The sequence below is a fragment of the Urtica dioica genome, chromosome 12 (assembly GCF_054948205.1).
Source record: "Urtica dioica subsp. dioica isolate 48M chromosome 12, U.dioica_male_clone48M_v1_H2, whole genome shotgun sequence".
Lineage (NCBI taxonomy): Eukaryota > Viridiplantae > Streptophyta > Magnoliopsida > Rosales > Urticaceae > Urtica > Urtica dioica.
In genome coordinates, this window is record NC_142767.1 from 9826232 (window position 1) to 9844304 (window position 18073).

Consider the following 18073-nt stretch of genomic DNA (forward strand, 5'->3'; position numbering starts at 1 on the left):
CTAGAATTGGCAATACTCTCTAAAAACCGGCTAATCGAGTTTAACTAATCAAGCGCATTAATTAAACAAGGTCTTTCTCACAATATGTTCATAAAAGCATAATCCCATATTTTTGCCACAATTCAAACCGTTGATCATAGACAATCCCGATATTCAAACTAGCTATCAAAGCGTGTATAAATAATTTAGTAAGCTTCCTAAACAATTTAAACACAATTCATAAAAACATCAAATAGAGAGAAACACAATTTCATAGATTACTCAAGGAACTTTACAATATTCAATTCAAGTCATAGAACTAGGGTTTTGAAATTTCCCCAAACCAATAAAGAATTTAGCTACACATCATTCAATCAGAAGAACAATAATTAATCAAAGAGAGAAGAATAAGACTGTTTTGGACATTGCGGCTGTCCACTAGCAATCGCCTCTCCTCCAATGGTCGAACTCTCCTCTTTTTTCTGTGCGTCCCAGTCACTGTTGTCCCTCCTCCCTTGATATTCGACTCCCCTCTTGTTGTGATATATCATCTCTCATATCCCCCCTTGATATTAGCCTTTTCTTTTCCTCGTAGTAGTCTGTAGCCTTTCTTTACTTTATTGGGCCTTATCCCAATCGTAAGATATGGCCCATTATGATTCCAATTCCACGTCAACCATTAAGCTTAAGTGAACCAAAGCTGGTTATCAATTTGATCTTATTTCCCCATATACCACTTTTCCATAAATAATTCCCTCCAGAATTGTCCATTTCCATAATTGCCTTTAACTGCTGGATTTCCACACCTTTATCATTCTTGATCTCCAAGTGAATCTATAATGCCATAAACACATTATTTAGATTTATAGATATAATTTAATAATTAAAATGCATATAAATCTAATATAAAAATGTATAGATTTAACACCCTATACGTACCAAATACAATTTTTTTTTAATATGATTCAGGACGAGAAGTGTAAGTTCGTCAAAGAATTAGGTCCGTTTCTACTCGAGAGAGATTAGTGCATATTCAAGAGGAAATTAGAGTAGGTTTACCCAAATAATAACCGTTATTTGAATACATATAACCGACCAAATCGAAGAACCCAACGAAGTTGCGCCCATTATTGTTTTAAATATTTGTTTAATTGGTTTTGTTCTTTTTTTAATTTTATTTAGGTTTAGGTCAAACACCATAAAAGAATCCCCTTTTTTATATTTTGCACAAATCTTAAAGATTTTCAAGTTAGTTTATATTAAAAAAATAGAACAAGTTCCTCATGGCATTGATTAAAAAATCATAAAGCAAAAAAAATCTGAAAAAGGCATGTTTTTGTGTAGTATTGACTAATATGATTTGATTTGATTTTTTGTTATTTGAATGTTTGGTAGAAGGTAAACTTTACCATATTTCTTAAAACGTAATCAGTTGACAACTAAGGCATTTTGAAAACAAATGCATGTCTCTTCTTTTTTGCATCCAAGAATCTAGCAATGCTTGCCCGTCGAACTTGGAGGCTATTTTCTATCTTTCTTTAGAGCCTATTGAAATCCATATTGCAAAAAGTACCGGTAGTGATCCAGGTACGAGAGTCAATGAATAGCGATCAGTCTTTTATCTTAAAACATATTTAATTAGTGTGAAACCTTATGTTATTTTTGTTTCCCTAGATTGTGGTTGATTGGAGTTAAAGACAACAATGTTATAGACAAATTTTTGATATCTTTGTTAATTCAAGCTATTAGACAACAATGTTTCTGGAGGTTAGGATTTGAATAACATATTGGATTATTAGAATACAAATTAATTTGAATGTTTTTTTATGGTTTTATCATTGGTTATGAATTAAGAATATTTTATGATTTTCGAGAGCTTTGTACGCCAGTTATAAACTGTTGTGCAATGACTCCCATCGCGGCGGACATAATATCTGCCATTGCACAATAGTTTTACTGCCATTGCACAAAACTTTTACACTCTCGTGCAAACACTTTGTACGATAGTTTTAAGCTGTCGTGCAAGCTCAAATTTGTACTAGTGATTTTTGGTGTGTTTTTTATTGGTGATATTGGTATTTGAATTACTTTGGATAGGTATTGCAAGTCGAGGTCAATAAAACTAGATGTGATATGGTTACAAATTTTTTTTGTTTGTTTGAAAACATGCACTGATGTATCTTTTTTAAAACTAGATCCAAAGAGCAAACCCATAATATTTATCCTTGAGCCCCCTTTCACAAATAGTCGAATGTAATTTTTATCTGTTTTTAATTAGTTAGAAAGAGCATTTAGCCGAATTATTTGAAAATACCACAAAGAGCCCATCAACTTAGCAACAAATGTGAGTCATTGAGTAAAAAAATTGTGTATCAATCTCTCATCATCGATTAGTTCTCATGTTTATCTTGAATGGTTAGACAATACGCTAGATTTTTTTTTATTTGTTTCTTGTTTACTTATGTCCAAATTAAAAGAGAGAGAGAGAGAGAGAGAGAGAGAGAGAGAGAGAGAGAGAGAGAGAGATAGAGAGAGAGAGAGAGAGAAAAGAAAAGAAAAGGGGGAAAGAAAAGAAAAAAAATAAGGAAAAATGAGATGTGTTTGTGCAAGTATTGCTCGATGTTACCAATAATACTTGTCTTTAATTTTGATTGTGAATATTTTCTTTTTTTTTTTGCTTTTGATTTGAGTAGCATGGTGTCGAACATTATTTATAGAGACTTTTATGGGATTTTGAATAAAGTGAAACTGTTAAGGTTTGGGGGTATTTGTGAGAAAATTGTGGTTGTTGGAGTGTTCTTACGAGTTTGAGAGTGAATCGAGTCTTGAAACTTTCAATTTGATTGTTAAAGTGCTTTATTTTTGTTGGTGAAGTTTTGAGTCACAAGTGTTAGCTAGGTTGATCCTTGAGCCACTATATATCCATACCCTTAACTTAGCCGAACATTATAAGCCAAGTTAAAACCTACGTACATCTAAGAACACAACTTCTTGCGTTAATAGAAAGCGAGTGGTGATAAGTGTGCCTATGGTGTTGTGATTCCAATAGAACATTTAAAATGAGATTATATCGTTTAAGTGCTCGAGCGAGCTACTTTTCATAAAACTCATAACCTCGAGGCACATATCACAGACACAGATCAATGAGATTGAAGAATTGCCTACTTTGTCGTTTTCCATTCATTGATTTTAGAATACTATTCTTGAGTAACCATTGATTTTGAACTCTTTCATTTTCTTGGTTAAGACACTAAACAATTTTCATAGCAAAGCTTTCACAAAAATTACCATTCACCTTTTAAGTATAACTTCTTTATCCTGTGTGTTTGATAGCTTTGTTAGATTTTCTATTTTTGTTTTGTTACTTGACGAGACTTGTTCTTGAGGTTTTTGATGTTATTTTTAGTTTTAGTGAAATTACAGATTTTCGGATCAAAGAGACCATTTGGAACTTCATGGAACTAAATGGGGCATTCGGGAGCTCAACGAAGACTTTTCGGAAAACTAATAGTAAAATAAGAAGCTTAACGCCTTCCTTTGCACAATTTAGAGATTCTTAATTGAAAATTTTGTATTATTTATTTCCATAATTGAATAGAACTTTCTCTTAGCTTTACAACGCATATTCATTTGCACAAATCAGACATCGAAGGCCATTTCAAGCCCCATTGTGCCCTGCCTCCAAGCACGCAGCCCCAGCCAGAATTCACCAGTACACTTAAGATCCGGAATAACTCTAATAACGTTATACGAGTTCATTAACCATCATTCACTACTACAAATACTATTTTTCGGTGCGGAAGACATTCGGGTGCGACGTTTCGCACCCAAAATTCACACCAAATGAGTCTTTCAGGTGCGACTTGTCGCACCCAAAACTCAAACAAGCATATAAAAATTTTCGCTGATTTTTTAAAAGTCCGTCAAAACTTTTAGGTGCGACTTAGTCACACCTATAGTCTTAAAAAATTTGAGCTGTCAACTTTCCCTCTCTTTTTTGTGAAATACTATTAGGTGCGACTTTTCGCACCCAAAAGTACTATTGGGTGCGACTTTCCGCACCCAAAAGTACTATTGGGTGCGACTTTTCGCACCCAATGTCTTAAATTTTATCGCGGCCAAATTTTCCCTCTTTTTTTTTAAATACTATTAAGTGCGACTTTGTCGCACTCAAAGGTACTGACACGGATCATTGGGTGCGAAAAGTCGCACCCAAATTCTAGGTCATGATATAAAACAAATCAACCCGAGCCTCTCTCTCTCTCCGAGTTCTCTCTTTTCCCATCTTCTTCTTCTCTTGTCCGTGCGCTAGCTGTGACCCCGAAGAAGCAAGGAGGCCGCGAGTTAGAGCGGTGTCACCGAGCTGAGCCCCCGCCGGACCTCAGGTGAGTTTCCTCTTCTTCTCTCTTTTTCTCTCTGTCCGACTCTCTCTCTAACTTTGTCTCCCTCTATTTCTTGTTGTAGGTCTGTAGACCTGGTTCGCCTCTCGCACCCCTGCCGTCGACTCCGATCCGACCACCGAGCACCAGCCGAGAATAAATCGCCGACCCCTCATCCACACGACCCAGCCAACCATCGAGACTCACCACTGGACGCGCGCGCGGACCGAGAAGGAAGGGGCCGAGAAGAAATGTGTTTTTGTGTGTGTGTGTGTGTGTGTGTGTGTGTGTGTGTGTGTGTGTGTGTGTGTGTGTGTGTGTGTGTGTGTGTATCCCTAGTTCGGAAGCTGTGGAGCCGGTCGCAAGAGGAGCGGCAACGGAGATCCGGTCCCTCTCAAAGAGAAGCACCTAAATGTAGCCATTTTTTTGTGTGACTTTTTAGGAAAGTCGCACCTAAATGTCGCACCCGAAAGTCAAGACTTTTGGGTGCGACTTTTCGCACCCAAGACTTTTAGGTGCGGACTTTCGGGTGTGGAAAAGTCGCACCTAATGATATCTTTGGATGCGAAAATTGACTTTTGGGTGCAAAAAAGTCGCACCCAAAGGTCTTTTTTGTACTAGTGATTATAGAACTCTTTTGTTAAACTCTATTCTTAGAAAGCCTAAAAGAGGCGCAACGCACCTATTCACAGACCAGCCTCGTTTTATCTGTCTTTTTATGTATTTCTTACCCTTGAATCAAATCCAAGGGCCTAGATGTTGGAATCAATCTAGGGTTTAAGAAAAAGTTTAATGCTTCGGTAAGCGGCGGAATTTTAAAAATTTTCTTTTTCAAGTAAAACGTTTTTACTAACCTAGACAAAGAGCAAGCACATGTAAATAAAAACTATTATGCGCATAAAAGATTACTAACCTTTTAGAAGCTTGAACGTTGATGAGCCTTCAGAAGGTTGAAAACGTTCGTCTCCCCTCGCAGCACGTCTCTCTTCTTTCCTCGGGAACTCGAGCAACCACGAAAGTTTCTATCACAAGAATCACTCGAGAAAGAAAGGAATTAGTGTGTGGGAACTTTTAAACACGACGACTCGAGAACAAGTCTCAAAGTCGAAGAGCTAAAACACTAGGTCAAATGTGGACCTAGTTGCCAAAACAAAAGCCGAAAAATAACTAGAGAGAGAGAGAGAGAGAGAGAGAGAGAGAGAGAGAGGATCGGCCACCACAAGGTTTCAATCTCTAACTTATGTGGAATTAATAAAATGAGGGGAATGAGAGTCCTATTTATAGGAGAAGGGTTGGCCTTGGAAAGAAGTAGTTTTCTCTTATTTTCCAAGCTATCATGAGCAACCCTTTATTTCCCATTTCTATCCAAGTCACACGGCCAACATGTGACTTCATGACACCTTGGATTTGTTTCCTCTTTTATTCTTGCTTCCCCTTTGACTTGTCTTAAAATACTTGTTTCCTCATAGAGGAAATTTGTTTCCTCTTTTTCTTTTGGCAAGTATCTTGATACATTTATGCACAAAAAAATCTCCCTATTTCTCCTTTGGGTTGGGCGGCCAAGAAGGCCTTCTAGAAGGCATTTCTAGATTTTCTTCACTTGTTCATGACAACATAAGAAAAACCCATTAAGAATTTTCAAATAAAATTCTATGAAATGAAATTAATTCACAAGGCCCAATAAACATGTTATGGCCGAGTGATATAATACGTCATCATATGACATTGTCAAAAAATTTATTGACATTCATTTCATGCCATGTCCAAAAAGACAAAATTACCCTCTCGAAAATTTTCGTGGTTGTTTTGACTTAGCTTCTAGTTTAACTATTCCTACTCGATATGATTTGTGATAGTGACCTCATGGATCCAAATGAACAAAGCTTGAGCTAAACACTTGGACTCAAAAGTTCACAAACTTTTTCCAAGTTTAGCTTAATGCCAACTGACTCCACTAAAGAGTTGACATTGAAAATCTCTCGGTTCAAATTAATTTATTTTCTACTCAAGAATTCAACCAAATTATGATGAGCGGATCCACTGAATATTATCTATCTTCCTTCATGAATATCATCAGCTAGTCGGGATTTACAATATTACCATTTTACCCTTCTAGCTGTTATTTCCTCAACTCCTTTGTCGCTTGTGATTAAGTCAGAAACAATGTATTTACGAGGAGCTAACAAGTCACATTGTTTCATCCAAAAGAGTCAGGACTCAATTTGGACACTGGCCAGTTCATTTATTCACATTCCAAGGAACAAAGCATGAGGTGATATACATTGCATTTCAGCAATCTTGTACATGAATTCCATATCTATGAGAACTTCACAAAGTTACTCATGACATTCTCACAACTAAGTACTTCACCAATAGGCCCTGTTCGGAATCACATAGTGAGTCCGAACTCTGACTTTCTCAAATGAGAATACGTAAGTTGTGAAATGGCATGTCTCATTTCAGGATTAAGGTAAGCATGATGCAATTCATACGTAGTGACTTCGAGACATAAGAGGTTAAATGGTTTGTTCTTATTTTGTCTCTAGAAGTGCACTGGTCAATTCAGTACCTCCGGAAGATACCTAGAAGAACTATAGAGTCTCCAACTCTCAATGCCCCATAACCAAACATCATAGATTCTCCTAACAATCGTACTGAGGTCAATAGTCATTTGACCCTTAGATTGCGAATATATCGTTTTAAGCAAACTACGAAGAGTTTGTTCATGCAAATCTACATTTGTCTCTTCGTAAGTTGTTTAGTTTGTTTATGGACTAAAGACTAATGTTTCATCATAAAGCTTCAAACAGACAAGGAGGAATGAATGAACGTTTCAACTTTTTATTAATGAATAAGCAATTACAAGCAAGAGTCTTCATGAGACTTTATTACATCAAATGTACAAAATAAAGACTACAACTCTTCTTGTGGGCACCATTGACAACACTAGATTGCTCCGAAAAACCAATATACTTTGTGATATTGTTCATTTTGGGTTAGACATCATTCTAGAGAAAACAAAACCCGTATAACTAAGGAGAGCTTGGAGAGAGAAGAAGAAACCATTGAAGGAGACTGAAGTTTTTGGAGAGAAGCAAAAGGGGGAGCTGGAGAAGAGAGCTTTTGACATTATCTCAAACCAAATCCTTATCAACATCGATCCATAATTTTATCTTTCTATCCCCTTACTCTCTCTATTTGTTTCTCTTTGAACTCTAGTTGTTTATCATTTCCATTTCTTGTTTGAATCCTAATTAGTTTATTTAAGATATTTTAGTTGATCTTGACTGAGACTTGGATTTGTTGAATCGAATTTGATTTTGGATTATTGTTAAATAGATGTCTCATTTTATCCATTTATTCATGCTTTTACTTATTGCCATGTTTATTTGCTTGATTACAACCACGAGTAGCTAAATACATAGGAGGGGTGCGATGTAGTAATTGATTCGGTTAGTAGATTACTCTACGTATGTGTTTAAATGTGATTTGGTTTGTGGTAATCAAGAGAATTGGGGTGGTTAATATCATTGATTGGCTTAACTAGCTATGTAGTGAATCTCTAGACCCGTTTAGACACCGAGAGGTGGTAATCGAGTGTGCTCAACCCATTTTTCTCAACCACCTACCTAGATCTATAGAAGACTAGTGGGTTTGTATAGTTGTTTGAATTACTGTACCAAATACAACTGTTTGTTTTAATAGGATCCAAGCTTAGAATTGTAAGTTCGTCAAACAATTAGGCCCGCTTCTACTCGAGAAAGATTAGTGGGTATTCAAGAGAGAATTAGACTAGGTTTACCGAAACAGTAATCGTTATTAGAATCCGTAGAACCGACCGAATCAAAGAACCCAACGAAATCGCGCCCCTTCATTTTCTTTATTGTTTGTCAAATATTTGTTTAATTGCTTATTTTGTTCTTTTTTGTATTTTAATTAGCTTTAGTTTAAAAACCATAAAAAAATCTTTTTTTTTTTTTAACATTTTGCACAACTCTTAAAGATTTTCAAGTTAGTTTACATCGAAAAACAGAACAAGTTCCCCGTGAGATCGATAATGCCTTGTGCACATCTACTACTTGACATCACATGCACTTCCGTCGTGAGAGTTTTTCGTGAAACGAAAATTCACCATTACTATGCTCAATTAAAATTATAGTCAAGCTATTCAAATAATTAAAGATATAGCCCATTGTATACATACGACTCCATAGAATGAAGCCTGCATCAAGCTTTAGTTTAAACTATTTTCTTAAGTTTTTAAATAGTTCGGCTAAAGTTTTAGCGTAAGAGATTTTAATTAGTTGTTTGTCTAACTCTCCTTTAATTTTGTTTTCTTGTTATGGCTTTTAAATTAATTGAGTAGTCTTTTTTCACGCACTGGCAAGCGACGTGATCGATTCTTGAAAAGAATCAAACGTTTTTATTGATGAATCCTTAAATTAGAATTTTCGAAGAAAATAATATTTATAATGCGTCCAAATATAAATACTAATACATAATGAGAAAGAAAAAGAAAAATTAAGATTTATTATGTTTTTCTCCTTATTAAAATGAAATCATAAATTTGTAATAATTACATGAGAAAACAAATAACAATAAGACGTTGTAATTAAGAATCTGGGACTGGTCGGCGATGAGATCTGAGACACCACCAGAGAGCTGTCATCTTCTCCATCATTACTTCATGTCTCCATATCTAAAATTAACTGGTGAGGTGTCAGCTGTGATCGATCGACTTAATTTACAATGCAAAGTCGGACCCACAAATCTTAAGAATTACTGACGAACAGGCAATTTAAAACCATTAATATTTGTATCCTTTTTCGTGCACTCGTGTCTTCTCTCTCTCTCTCTCTCTCTCTCTCTCTCTCTCTCTCTCTCTCTCTCGGTCAAGCCTGATTAAGCAGCAGCCGGAGATACATATGTGGAATCCCTCGCCGATCTCCCTCTCCGTTCCCGCCAAAGCCCAGCCATCATCTTCGCCGGAGGAAGTCAGTCAGCTGAACTTCCGACCGGTGATAGGTATCCTCACCCACCCTGGCGATGATGACTCCACGACGTCCATTATCCCAGCCACGTATGTCAAGTTCGTCGAGTCCGCTGGTGCTAAGGTTATTCCGATCATCTACGACGAGCCTCTCCATGATATATACCAGGTCACTCGCTCACCTTTACCATAACCATTTAAAAAATAAAAAATAAATTTGTTATCTATCTTCTTGGAACTGACGAGAATATATTTTCTTGAGATTCCAAGTTTCATCGAGTTTGACAGTAACGAATATATATTATATGTTGGAATATTAGAGAGAAAAAGTTGATAATAAAGAGTATTTATTGTCTAATAAGCTGCTGACTTTAGGTAAAGATTAGAGTGGGTTACACTTAACGGAATTTGATAATTTTTTCGTATTATTCTTCTTTGCGGAATGGGGTACAATATCGATTATAAGTTTGTCAAAATCGGAGCTATAATGAATGAGAAATTGATGCTCAAAATATGCTTAAAGAACACATTTGTTATGTGTAATTGAAGTGAAAATCAAAAGTCCCACATTGGTTGGGAATGAGTCACTACTACAAATTTAGTTTTCTAATACGCATGACTATTAGGTGCGACTAGTCGCACCTAAAAGTCGTATCTAAATGACTTTCGGGTGCGACTAGTCGCATCAGATTGTCAACCAGAAATCCAAAAAATTTCGCTAAAATTGTTTTTTCTTTTGAGTATCAGGTGCGACTTTTCGCACCATATAGTTAAAAAAACTTTTAGGTGTGACTTTGTCGCACCTGATTGTTTAAAATTTTAAGCGGGCCAATTCTCCCCCTCATTTTTTCATTCAGTTTTAAAATGGGTGGATTTAAGTGATTTTTATCACTTGGCTGACAATCAGGGAGAAGAAGAAGAGGGTTGAACCGAGAGAGAGAGGGAAAGAGAGTGAGAGAGAGGAAGAAGCTGAGAGAGCGAGAGAGAGAAGGAGAGCGCGCCACCAGCCGAGATGAGAGAAACGCCGGACAGCAGCTCCTCCACCAAGCCGCGCGCGCGCCACCAGCCGAGAGGAGAGAAACGTCGCGTGTCTCAGGAGCTCTGGCGAGCATCTCCGATGAGAGAAAGAGAGAGTAGACGGTCTAGGTAGCTCAACTCTTCAAGCAAGGTAGGAATTTTTCTTGGCTGGATTGAAGAACTCGAAAATTAGGGTTCATATTCCAATTTTGGGGGTTTCGAGTTCTATGGTTATTTATGAGGAATTGAGTGTTGTTGTTTGAGCTTGATAATTAATATTGATAACTTGAACTCGAATTTCTTGTCTTGGTTTGAATTTGGCCGAAAATGGCTTAAGGGTATGAACTTGTTTTTGGGTTCTGATTTTGAGCGTGAATTGTTGTGTGTTTAGTTGTTTGGGAATGATTGATGAACGTTTGTTTGAGGCTATGATGAGGTTTTGGAATTGTTTGGTTTGAGTTTTGTTGTGGCCGTGTGTGACTTTGCCGTGGGTTTGGTTTTGGTTGGTTGTGTGTTTTTGCCGTGGGTTTGGTTCTGAGAATCGAGTATTAATTTTTTTTTAAAAAGATAAAGAGCATCAGATGCGACTTTTCGCACCTGATAATCAAGACTTCCAGGTGCGACTTGTCGCACCTGATAATCAAGACACTTTCAGGCGCGACTTTTCGCACCTGATAATCAAGAGGATTATCATGTGCGGACTTTCAGGTGCGACTTTGTCGCATCTAAAGTCGCACCTGAAAGTAATTTCAGGTGCGACTTTTGCATTTTCAAGTGCGAAAAAAGTCGCACATGATGCTATATATATTTTGTACTAGTGAGTGGTGTGGTAGTGTTTATATATTATCCTCTTTATTTATTGGTCATCCAAGTGCAAGAGAGGAGAGTGTGTGAGAGTTATCTGTTAACCCCTCACGTGCACACACACGCGCGCGCCGGGGTTTCGGGAATGTCTCGGGCTTGGGCCTTGGGCCAATTATTATCTTTTTCCTGAAAGTTTCACTTCATAAATTTTATTAATTCCACAAATAACTTGAGTAGTTAGTGTGTGAATTAATTTTATAACCGTGCATTAACTTGGACGTTTGTTTTGATTCAATAACCGTGCATTAAGACTGAATTAAGACCAAACGGTTTGATTCAAATTCTGTGACCTCATTGATGTTAGCCTATAAATAGAGGCTTACTCCTCTCATTCAGAACACCAAAAATACACTGATCTCTCTATTCCTTCTCTCTCTCTCTCTCTCTCTCTCTCCAAAATTGTTATTTTCTTTGTAGTCGATGCTCAGTTCAGCTACAGGTTTTGTTCGCCGGAGAAGTACGTTTGGTGCAAACCTCTTCTCGTTTCCGCCATTGTATCTTGGGAGGTAAATTGCTCGTCGATTCCGGCACCCACGGGAAGGGCAATATTACTTAAAGGAGACCGTCGAACGGTCCTCGGCTTTTGGTTTTCGTTTGTGTCTTCTGTTATGTTTCTACTTAATTTTGTTGTTGTGATTTATTTTTCTTTTCCTTCTTATAAGAAAGCTGTTTTCTTTTTAATTCCCGTAACATAAATAACTTCTACGAAATATTTCTAACATTATATATCCTAAGATGCATTTTATTTTTTAATTAGCTGTCTTAAAATTTTAAAATATTGTTGTATTCTGATTTCTTAAGTATAGTTATTTTACATTTTTAACCAAAACAAAAACAATTATTTTACATCTATGTTTTACAAACTATATCAAATATGATGGCTATTTTACATTGGCATGATAATACCATTGCAAAAGTGCTGCGGTTTAGCTAAAATTAGTAAAATAGTCGAAAACTCAATGCACTCCGAAATTATCTTACATCTGAATTTAACTACACCGTATAGATTTACAATATAAAAAAAAATGTAGAGAAATGAAGGACGTGACTAACACACTGTGTATATGTACGTGTAGCTCCTATCTAATGCATATACAGTTTGTATTTGCAGAAGCTTAGTTTAGTGAATGGAGTGATTTTCACTGGAGGATGGGCTTGTACCGGTCTGTATTATGAAATTGCCCAAAAAATATTTGAGGTGCGATTGTATACCTCCGTGATTTTTTTCTTTCTTTCTAGATTTGATAGTTTCAAATGGAAATTGTCTTCTGTGCGCTTATATAATATTTTAAAGAGTGAGATTTTGTTTGTCCGCCGCAGAAAGTTTTGGAGAAGAATGATGCGGGAGATCACTTCCCATTATATGGGATTTGTTTAGGTTTTCAAATTCTATCAATGATGATTAGCGAGGTAACTCATCCTTCATGTTTCTTCTACCTTCAACAGTTACTTTGACTAGTTGAAAATGCGATTATATTAATGGATAATTATAAAGCTGCTGCCTTAACATTTTGCTATGCTTCTCGTGACATCAAACGAGGATATATCTAAGTTTTGACGTGCCCTAGTGAAAATTAATAGGACGTCCTAAACAAAATTTTAAAGTAGTCTAATTATTTTAATTATAAATCTTTTTCATTATTTTAATTTGAAACATCATATATATATTGACTTTCAAACACAATAGAATACTTTCGATCGAATAAAGCCACGGCATATAGGACTTTTAGCGGCAGCTTTCATATTATTAGATGCGACATTGTCGCGGCTTAAAAGCGCTATATGTTGTAGTGTCAAATTTTTCCTTGCGTCATGTAGGATTTTTACGCACGTACGCATTCAATAAAATTTGCCAAAATTATGACATTCAATGCAGATATTTTCCATGGTGTTTAACAAAACAAACATTCGATGCATTTTAAGAGCCAGATTTTATTATGTGTGATAATTTATTAACTTAATGAATCTAATATTTCAACGGACAAACTTTTGCTTCACTACAGAACAAAAAAATTCTTGAGCCATTCAGTGCTTTAGATATGGCATCTACGCTAGAATTCGCCCCCAATGTGAATATCGAAAACTCTGTTTTTCAGAGGTACAGTTTATTTTCTCAGGAGGAAATAATAGAGAGAAATATCTACTATATGTATTTGTACATGCACATTTTATGCAGTTATTATGTCAAGCCATACTCTCTCTCTTTTTTTTTCTTTTCTTTTTTAATTATTTGCAGATTCCCCCCAGATTTGCTTAAGAAGCTGAGCACAGATTGTCTTGCACTTCAGCATCATAAGGTGAGTTTGAATTTGTGAAAGCTATATGAGGGTGAAGAACTGCTCTTTTATGCTTTGTATTTCTGTGTATGGTTTTTTAGAGGTGTAGCTAGCTATTACATTACGAAATAAAATAAGTATCATCTTAAAACTTATTTTGCAGTGTTGCACCAATAATTTTAAAATGATTTTTGTACTGGTTACACATATGAGCTGAAAATATAACTCTTAAACACCTAGTATATTGTGATGATTTATGTATTTTAGTACATTCTTTTAGAAACTTGCAGGCCATTTTTTAGCATGTTCTTGACGATTTCTTTCTACTAAAGAAAGCTAGTTCATTATTATTATTTTTTTTAAACTATTTTTTTTTATTGCCTCAGTGTGGTATCTCACCTGAAAGATTTCAGCAGAGCCCTAAATTATGTAGCTTCTTCAAGATCTTAACGACTTCTAAAGATGAATATGATGCGGTATGGGACGGGAGTATTGGAATTTTTATTATTATTTTTTTTTGTTTAACGTTAAGAATTTCAGGTTTACGTGTCGACCATACAAGCACATAACTACCCTGTGACAGGATTTCAATGGCATCCAGAGGTATTATATTATCTAACGTGGTGTTTCACTTCAATATAAGGATATAATTATTGTTTTTAGCATTACTATATAAACCTATAATATAATTTTAAAAAAAAAAGATTGGAATCGAAAATGAAAAACGAAATCATCATAAGAGTATTAATTAAAAAATTAATTTAAACTATTAAAAAGGTAACTTCTAGACTTGAATGAGGCACTCGTTGACCAAAGAAAGTTGATCCCGAGCTCGAGATACTGTCACGCCTTGACAAGGAGCCACTAACTTATCTCTAAGTCGGTCGACCAATTCGTATCTTGACACGACAAAATGGAGTCGACATTTTGCAATATTGATTCGTCATTAACTACAAAGAGGTCACTACCTACGGAGCCTCCAAGAAGACTTGTCCTATGGAACCTCTTCGATTAGGAAAACGTACCATCGTTCGAATCAAGGAAACCCTAAAACAGGCTATTATGCCGTGATTTTCACAAAATAAAAATGACACCCCGAGAGCAAAAAAGATAAGATTTGACGAAGTTCAAGACCTAATTATCGGCATGCTTAAACCATCATCATGCAAACCATCGGTAAAGTTCAAGATCAAACTATCGGCGTCCCAAAGCCTTTGGCAAAGCAAGACTATCGGCAAAGAAAAGAATCCTTGAGCTATCGGCAGCCATACCATCAGCAAAGTCCAAGACCAAACTATCGACGAAGAGAAGAATCCTTGAACTATCGGCGGCCATACTATCGGCGAAGTTCAAGATCAAACTATCGGCGTCCCAAAGTCTTCAGCAAAGCATGACTATTGGCAAAGGCAATCATTTTTGAACTATCGGCGCACAAAAATATCGTTCTCAAACCTTAGACAACAGAAACCTTAGGCAAGAGGAAACCTTAGGCAAATAGAACATTGTGCAAGAGGAAACCTTAGGCATCATGGAAACCGTCGGCGAACTTCATGACCAAGACTATCGGCACGGAACCATCAGCGTTAGACCATCGGCGAACTTCATGGCCGAGACTATCGACATAAAACTATCAATATGGAACTATTGGCGTGGAACTATCGGCATGAAACTGTTGGCAAGCCTCTAAACCTTCAGCAGACACTGACCATCTGTCATCCAAGGCACACCATCAGCCAAAACGACCTCCAAGGCTCAATTGCCTCCAAAACTCACTCAAACTTCAAAGACGATGGATATAGATACCCCATCAACTCACAACATAAGCTAAATTTTCTCAACTTATCAAAACTCTACACAATTGAGAACACGACTCTCTCTCTCTCTCTAGAAAATATAGAGACGAACACAAATCATTTACTAAGAATGAAATACAACACAATTAATGTTAAGCGTCAGAGCGCGGGCCAATGTAAACCTCTCTGCGTCCCTCTAGTTCATGCTTCTTGTTCTTTTCACGTGAAGAACATGAAGCACGTGAAGAACTCGAAGATCGCGAAGAACCCTAAAAATACGACGAACCCGAAGAATTTGATGAACGCGAAGAACACGAAGGTAAACTATTGACAAAGTGACGAGACGGAGATGACGAGAAGAGTATAACTTCACAACACTCAATCTACGTGCGGTCATAGAGTCCGGCTCTAGATCGAACCACGAACAGTTCTAAGCGTCAATCCAAAAATGCGGTTAACACAGACCACCCCAGAAGCTGACCACGCCACCTCTATCAAGGAGTTACGACGCTTGGACGACACATGTTAGGAAGCCGCGAGATTGCGATAGCTTTGTTTTTATTATGTCAATTTTAGTTAATTGACACACAAAAAAATCAATCAAAATATTGATTATAAGAAATAAATTATTAATATCATTATAATATGAGGAATAATTTAATACCTAATATCGAATTGTCATCCACTAGAGAACACAAGATACGAAGACATGACATTTGGCTAAAATATAGATGATATTCGTGATGATATTTTTTTCTAAGACCATCTAGAATGTTAAACTCTAAAATTTCAAATTTAGAGTTTTTCTCCTCCAATTGTAAAATCACAAAAACTCTAAAACTTTATATTTTGTGCAACTTTTACACCAAATGGACAGTGTTGCACCATATTTGATGTAACATTGTTCATTTGGTGTCAAGATTACACCAAATGTTTAATCACTATTATAATCTAATTAATTTAAAAAAAAATAATTAAAAGTACATATTTTAATTAATCCAACCTAATCAATATGTTTTTAACTGTTTAGAGTTTTGTTTATAATCCAAACTAATTTCCTCAATACCACTTAAATTAAGTCAATATTTTATAAAAATTATAAATATCAAATCAAATCATGTTTTTTTTTCATGATATATTATCTATTCCCTAAAAATTGTTGTATTATCTATTCTCTAAAAGATGTTGTATTATCTATGTAATGAAATTTATTAATTTTCACTTTTATTAACTATATTTTTTATTTTTAAATAATTTATTATTGATTTATGCTATATGTTGTATATAATTGAGAAATAAAATACAATTACATTTTTATATATCTAATTAGACATAACTCATAAAATTAAAACACTAAATTTAAAGTATGTTAGATTAAAAACTTAATCAAAAAGCATTTTTCTAGAATATTTTCTTTAGTGTGAGATTTGATGTAGTACCAGAGCAAAAAGTAAATTTGGTGTAAAAATTACACCAATTCAGTGTCAAATTTAATGTTAACATTGGATATGCTCTAAGTCTCTTAAAGAAAATTGTTGGCTTCCTCTCTAGTTAAAAAAATTGATTTTGTATTTCTGTTTTTTATTTATATTAAACAAATAAAATGGTTTCGTTTTAATATCTTGAAGACAACATTAAGGATGTAAGCCACTAAATATTAAATAAAGAAAATTAGGAAAATAATCAACGTTTGATAAATCTTAGGTAAATAGCCGTAAATAATGACATGGACTAATATATGGAGGCGCCTATTTATTTAAGATTTACGTCTGTAAATACATGAAAATTGCTATTTACCTAAGATTCATCAAACGTTGACTATTTAGTAATATCAAACGTTTATGTTGGCTATTTTCCTAATGGACCCTATTAAATATGTGTGCAGAAAAATCCTTTCGAGTGGGGCTTAAAGATGACTCCACATACTGAAGATGCTATTTGTGTCACCCAACACGTGGCAAACTTTTTAGTCAGGTTAGAGCTAACCAAATGACATGTATGGTTTAGAAACGGCAATAGAAACGTGTCATTGACGTAATTCTCCTTGTGGTGCAGCGAGTCAATGAAATCTTTGAATAAACCGCCTCTTCAGACAGTACTTGACAATGTGATCAATAATTACATTCCTACATATTGTGGCAAAATCGGGTAATGATGGAAAACATATAGCGTGATGAATCTTATTTCCTCCGCCATCTTAATTTATGGGAATTTTTTTTTAATCACAGATCTTACAAGGAAGTCTACATCTTCACACGGCCTTCGACGTGAACATTAAAGATTTCCATCCGAAACGTCGAACTTTATCCGAGAATCATTCATCTAACCATTTATTTTATCGAAATCCATTGTTCTATCTTATCGTATATAACCTTGGACATTATTTTGATTTATAAATGAAGGATTTTAAATGATTTCTTTGTAAAAACGGCTTCTCAAACTTTTCACAAACATTATTTGCAAAAGTAGATATCAAATGGAAGGGTTGAGTTATATGTTAAGATCTAGAGAGATATTGATAGAATGACATATAATCCTCTTTTTCTCTTATATGTTATGTGAATTTGATATAATAAAATTCAGTTACATGAGTTTTAACTTATATTATAACTTATAGTGTGAACTAACTTTATATCTTATAACTAACTTTTTTCGAGTGGGCCAGCTTATTCTTGAGCTTAAAGAACTGACCGACTTATAATGCCTTCGTATGGTTTCCATGTACCTAATTTCAAGCTCTTTTCATAGCATCATGTCACGTAATAAATGTATATC

At 35.5% G+C, this 18073-nt stretch overlaps 1 protein-coding gene across 2 annotated transcripts; it reads left to right on the forward strand.

Moving 5' to 3' along the window:
- Positions 1–9206: 9206 nt before the first annotated feature.
- Positions 9207–17820, forward strand: LOC149379007 (gamma-glutamyl hydrolase 1-like). 2 transcript variants are annotated; one of them, XM_089603219.1, is made up of 10 exons: positions 9207–9517; positions 12341–12427; positions 12550–12639; positions 13233–13327; positions 13466–13526; positions 13892–13981; positions 14046–14108; positions 17184–17272; positions 17354–17446; positions 17527–17820. In XM_089603219.1, the coding sequence occupies exons 1-10, from the start codon at positions 9284–9286 to the stop codon at positions 17567–17569; spliced, it is 945 nt and encodes a 314-aa protein (XP_089459345.1). In that variant the 5' UTR covers positions 9207–9283; the 3' UTR covers positions 17570–17820. The 2 variants fall into 2 exon arrangements, with proteins under 2 accessions (XP_089459345.1, XP_089459346.1); XM_089603220.1 differs by lacking the exon at positions 13892–13981.
- Positions 17821–18073: the final 253 nt, after the last annotated feature.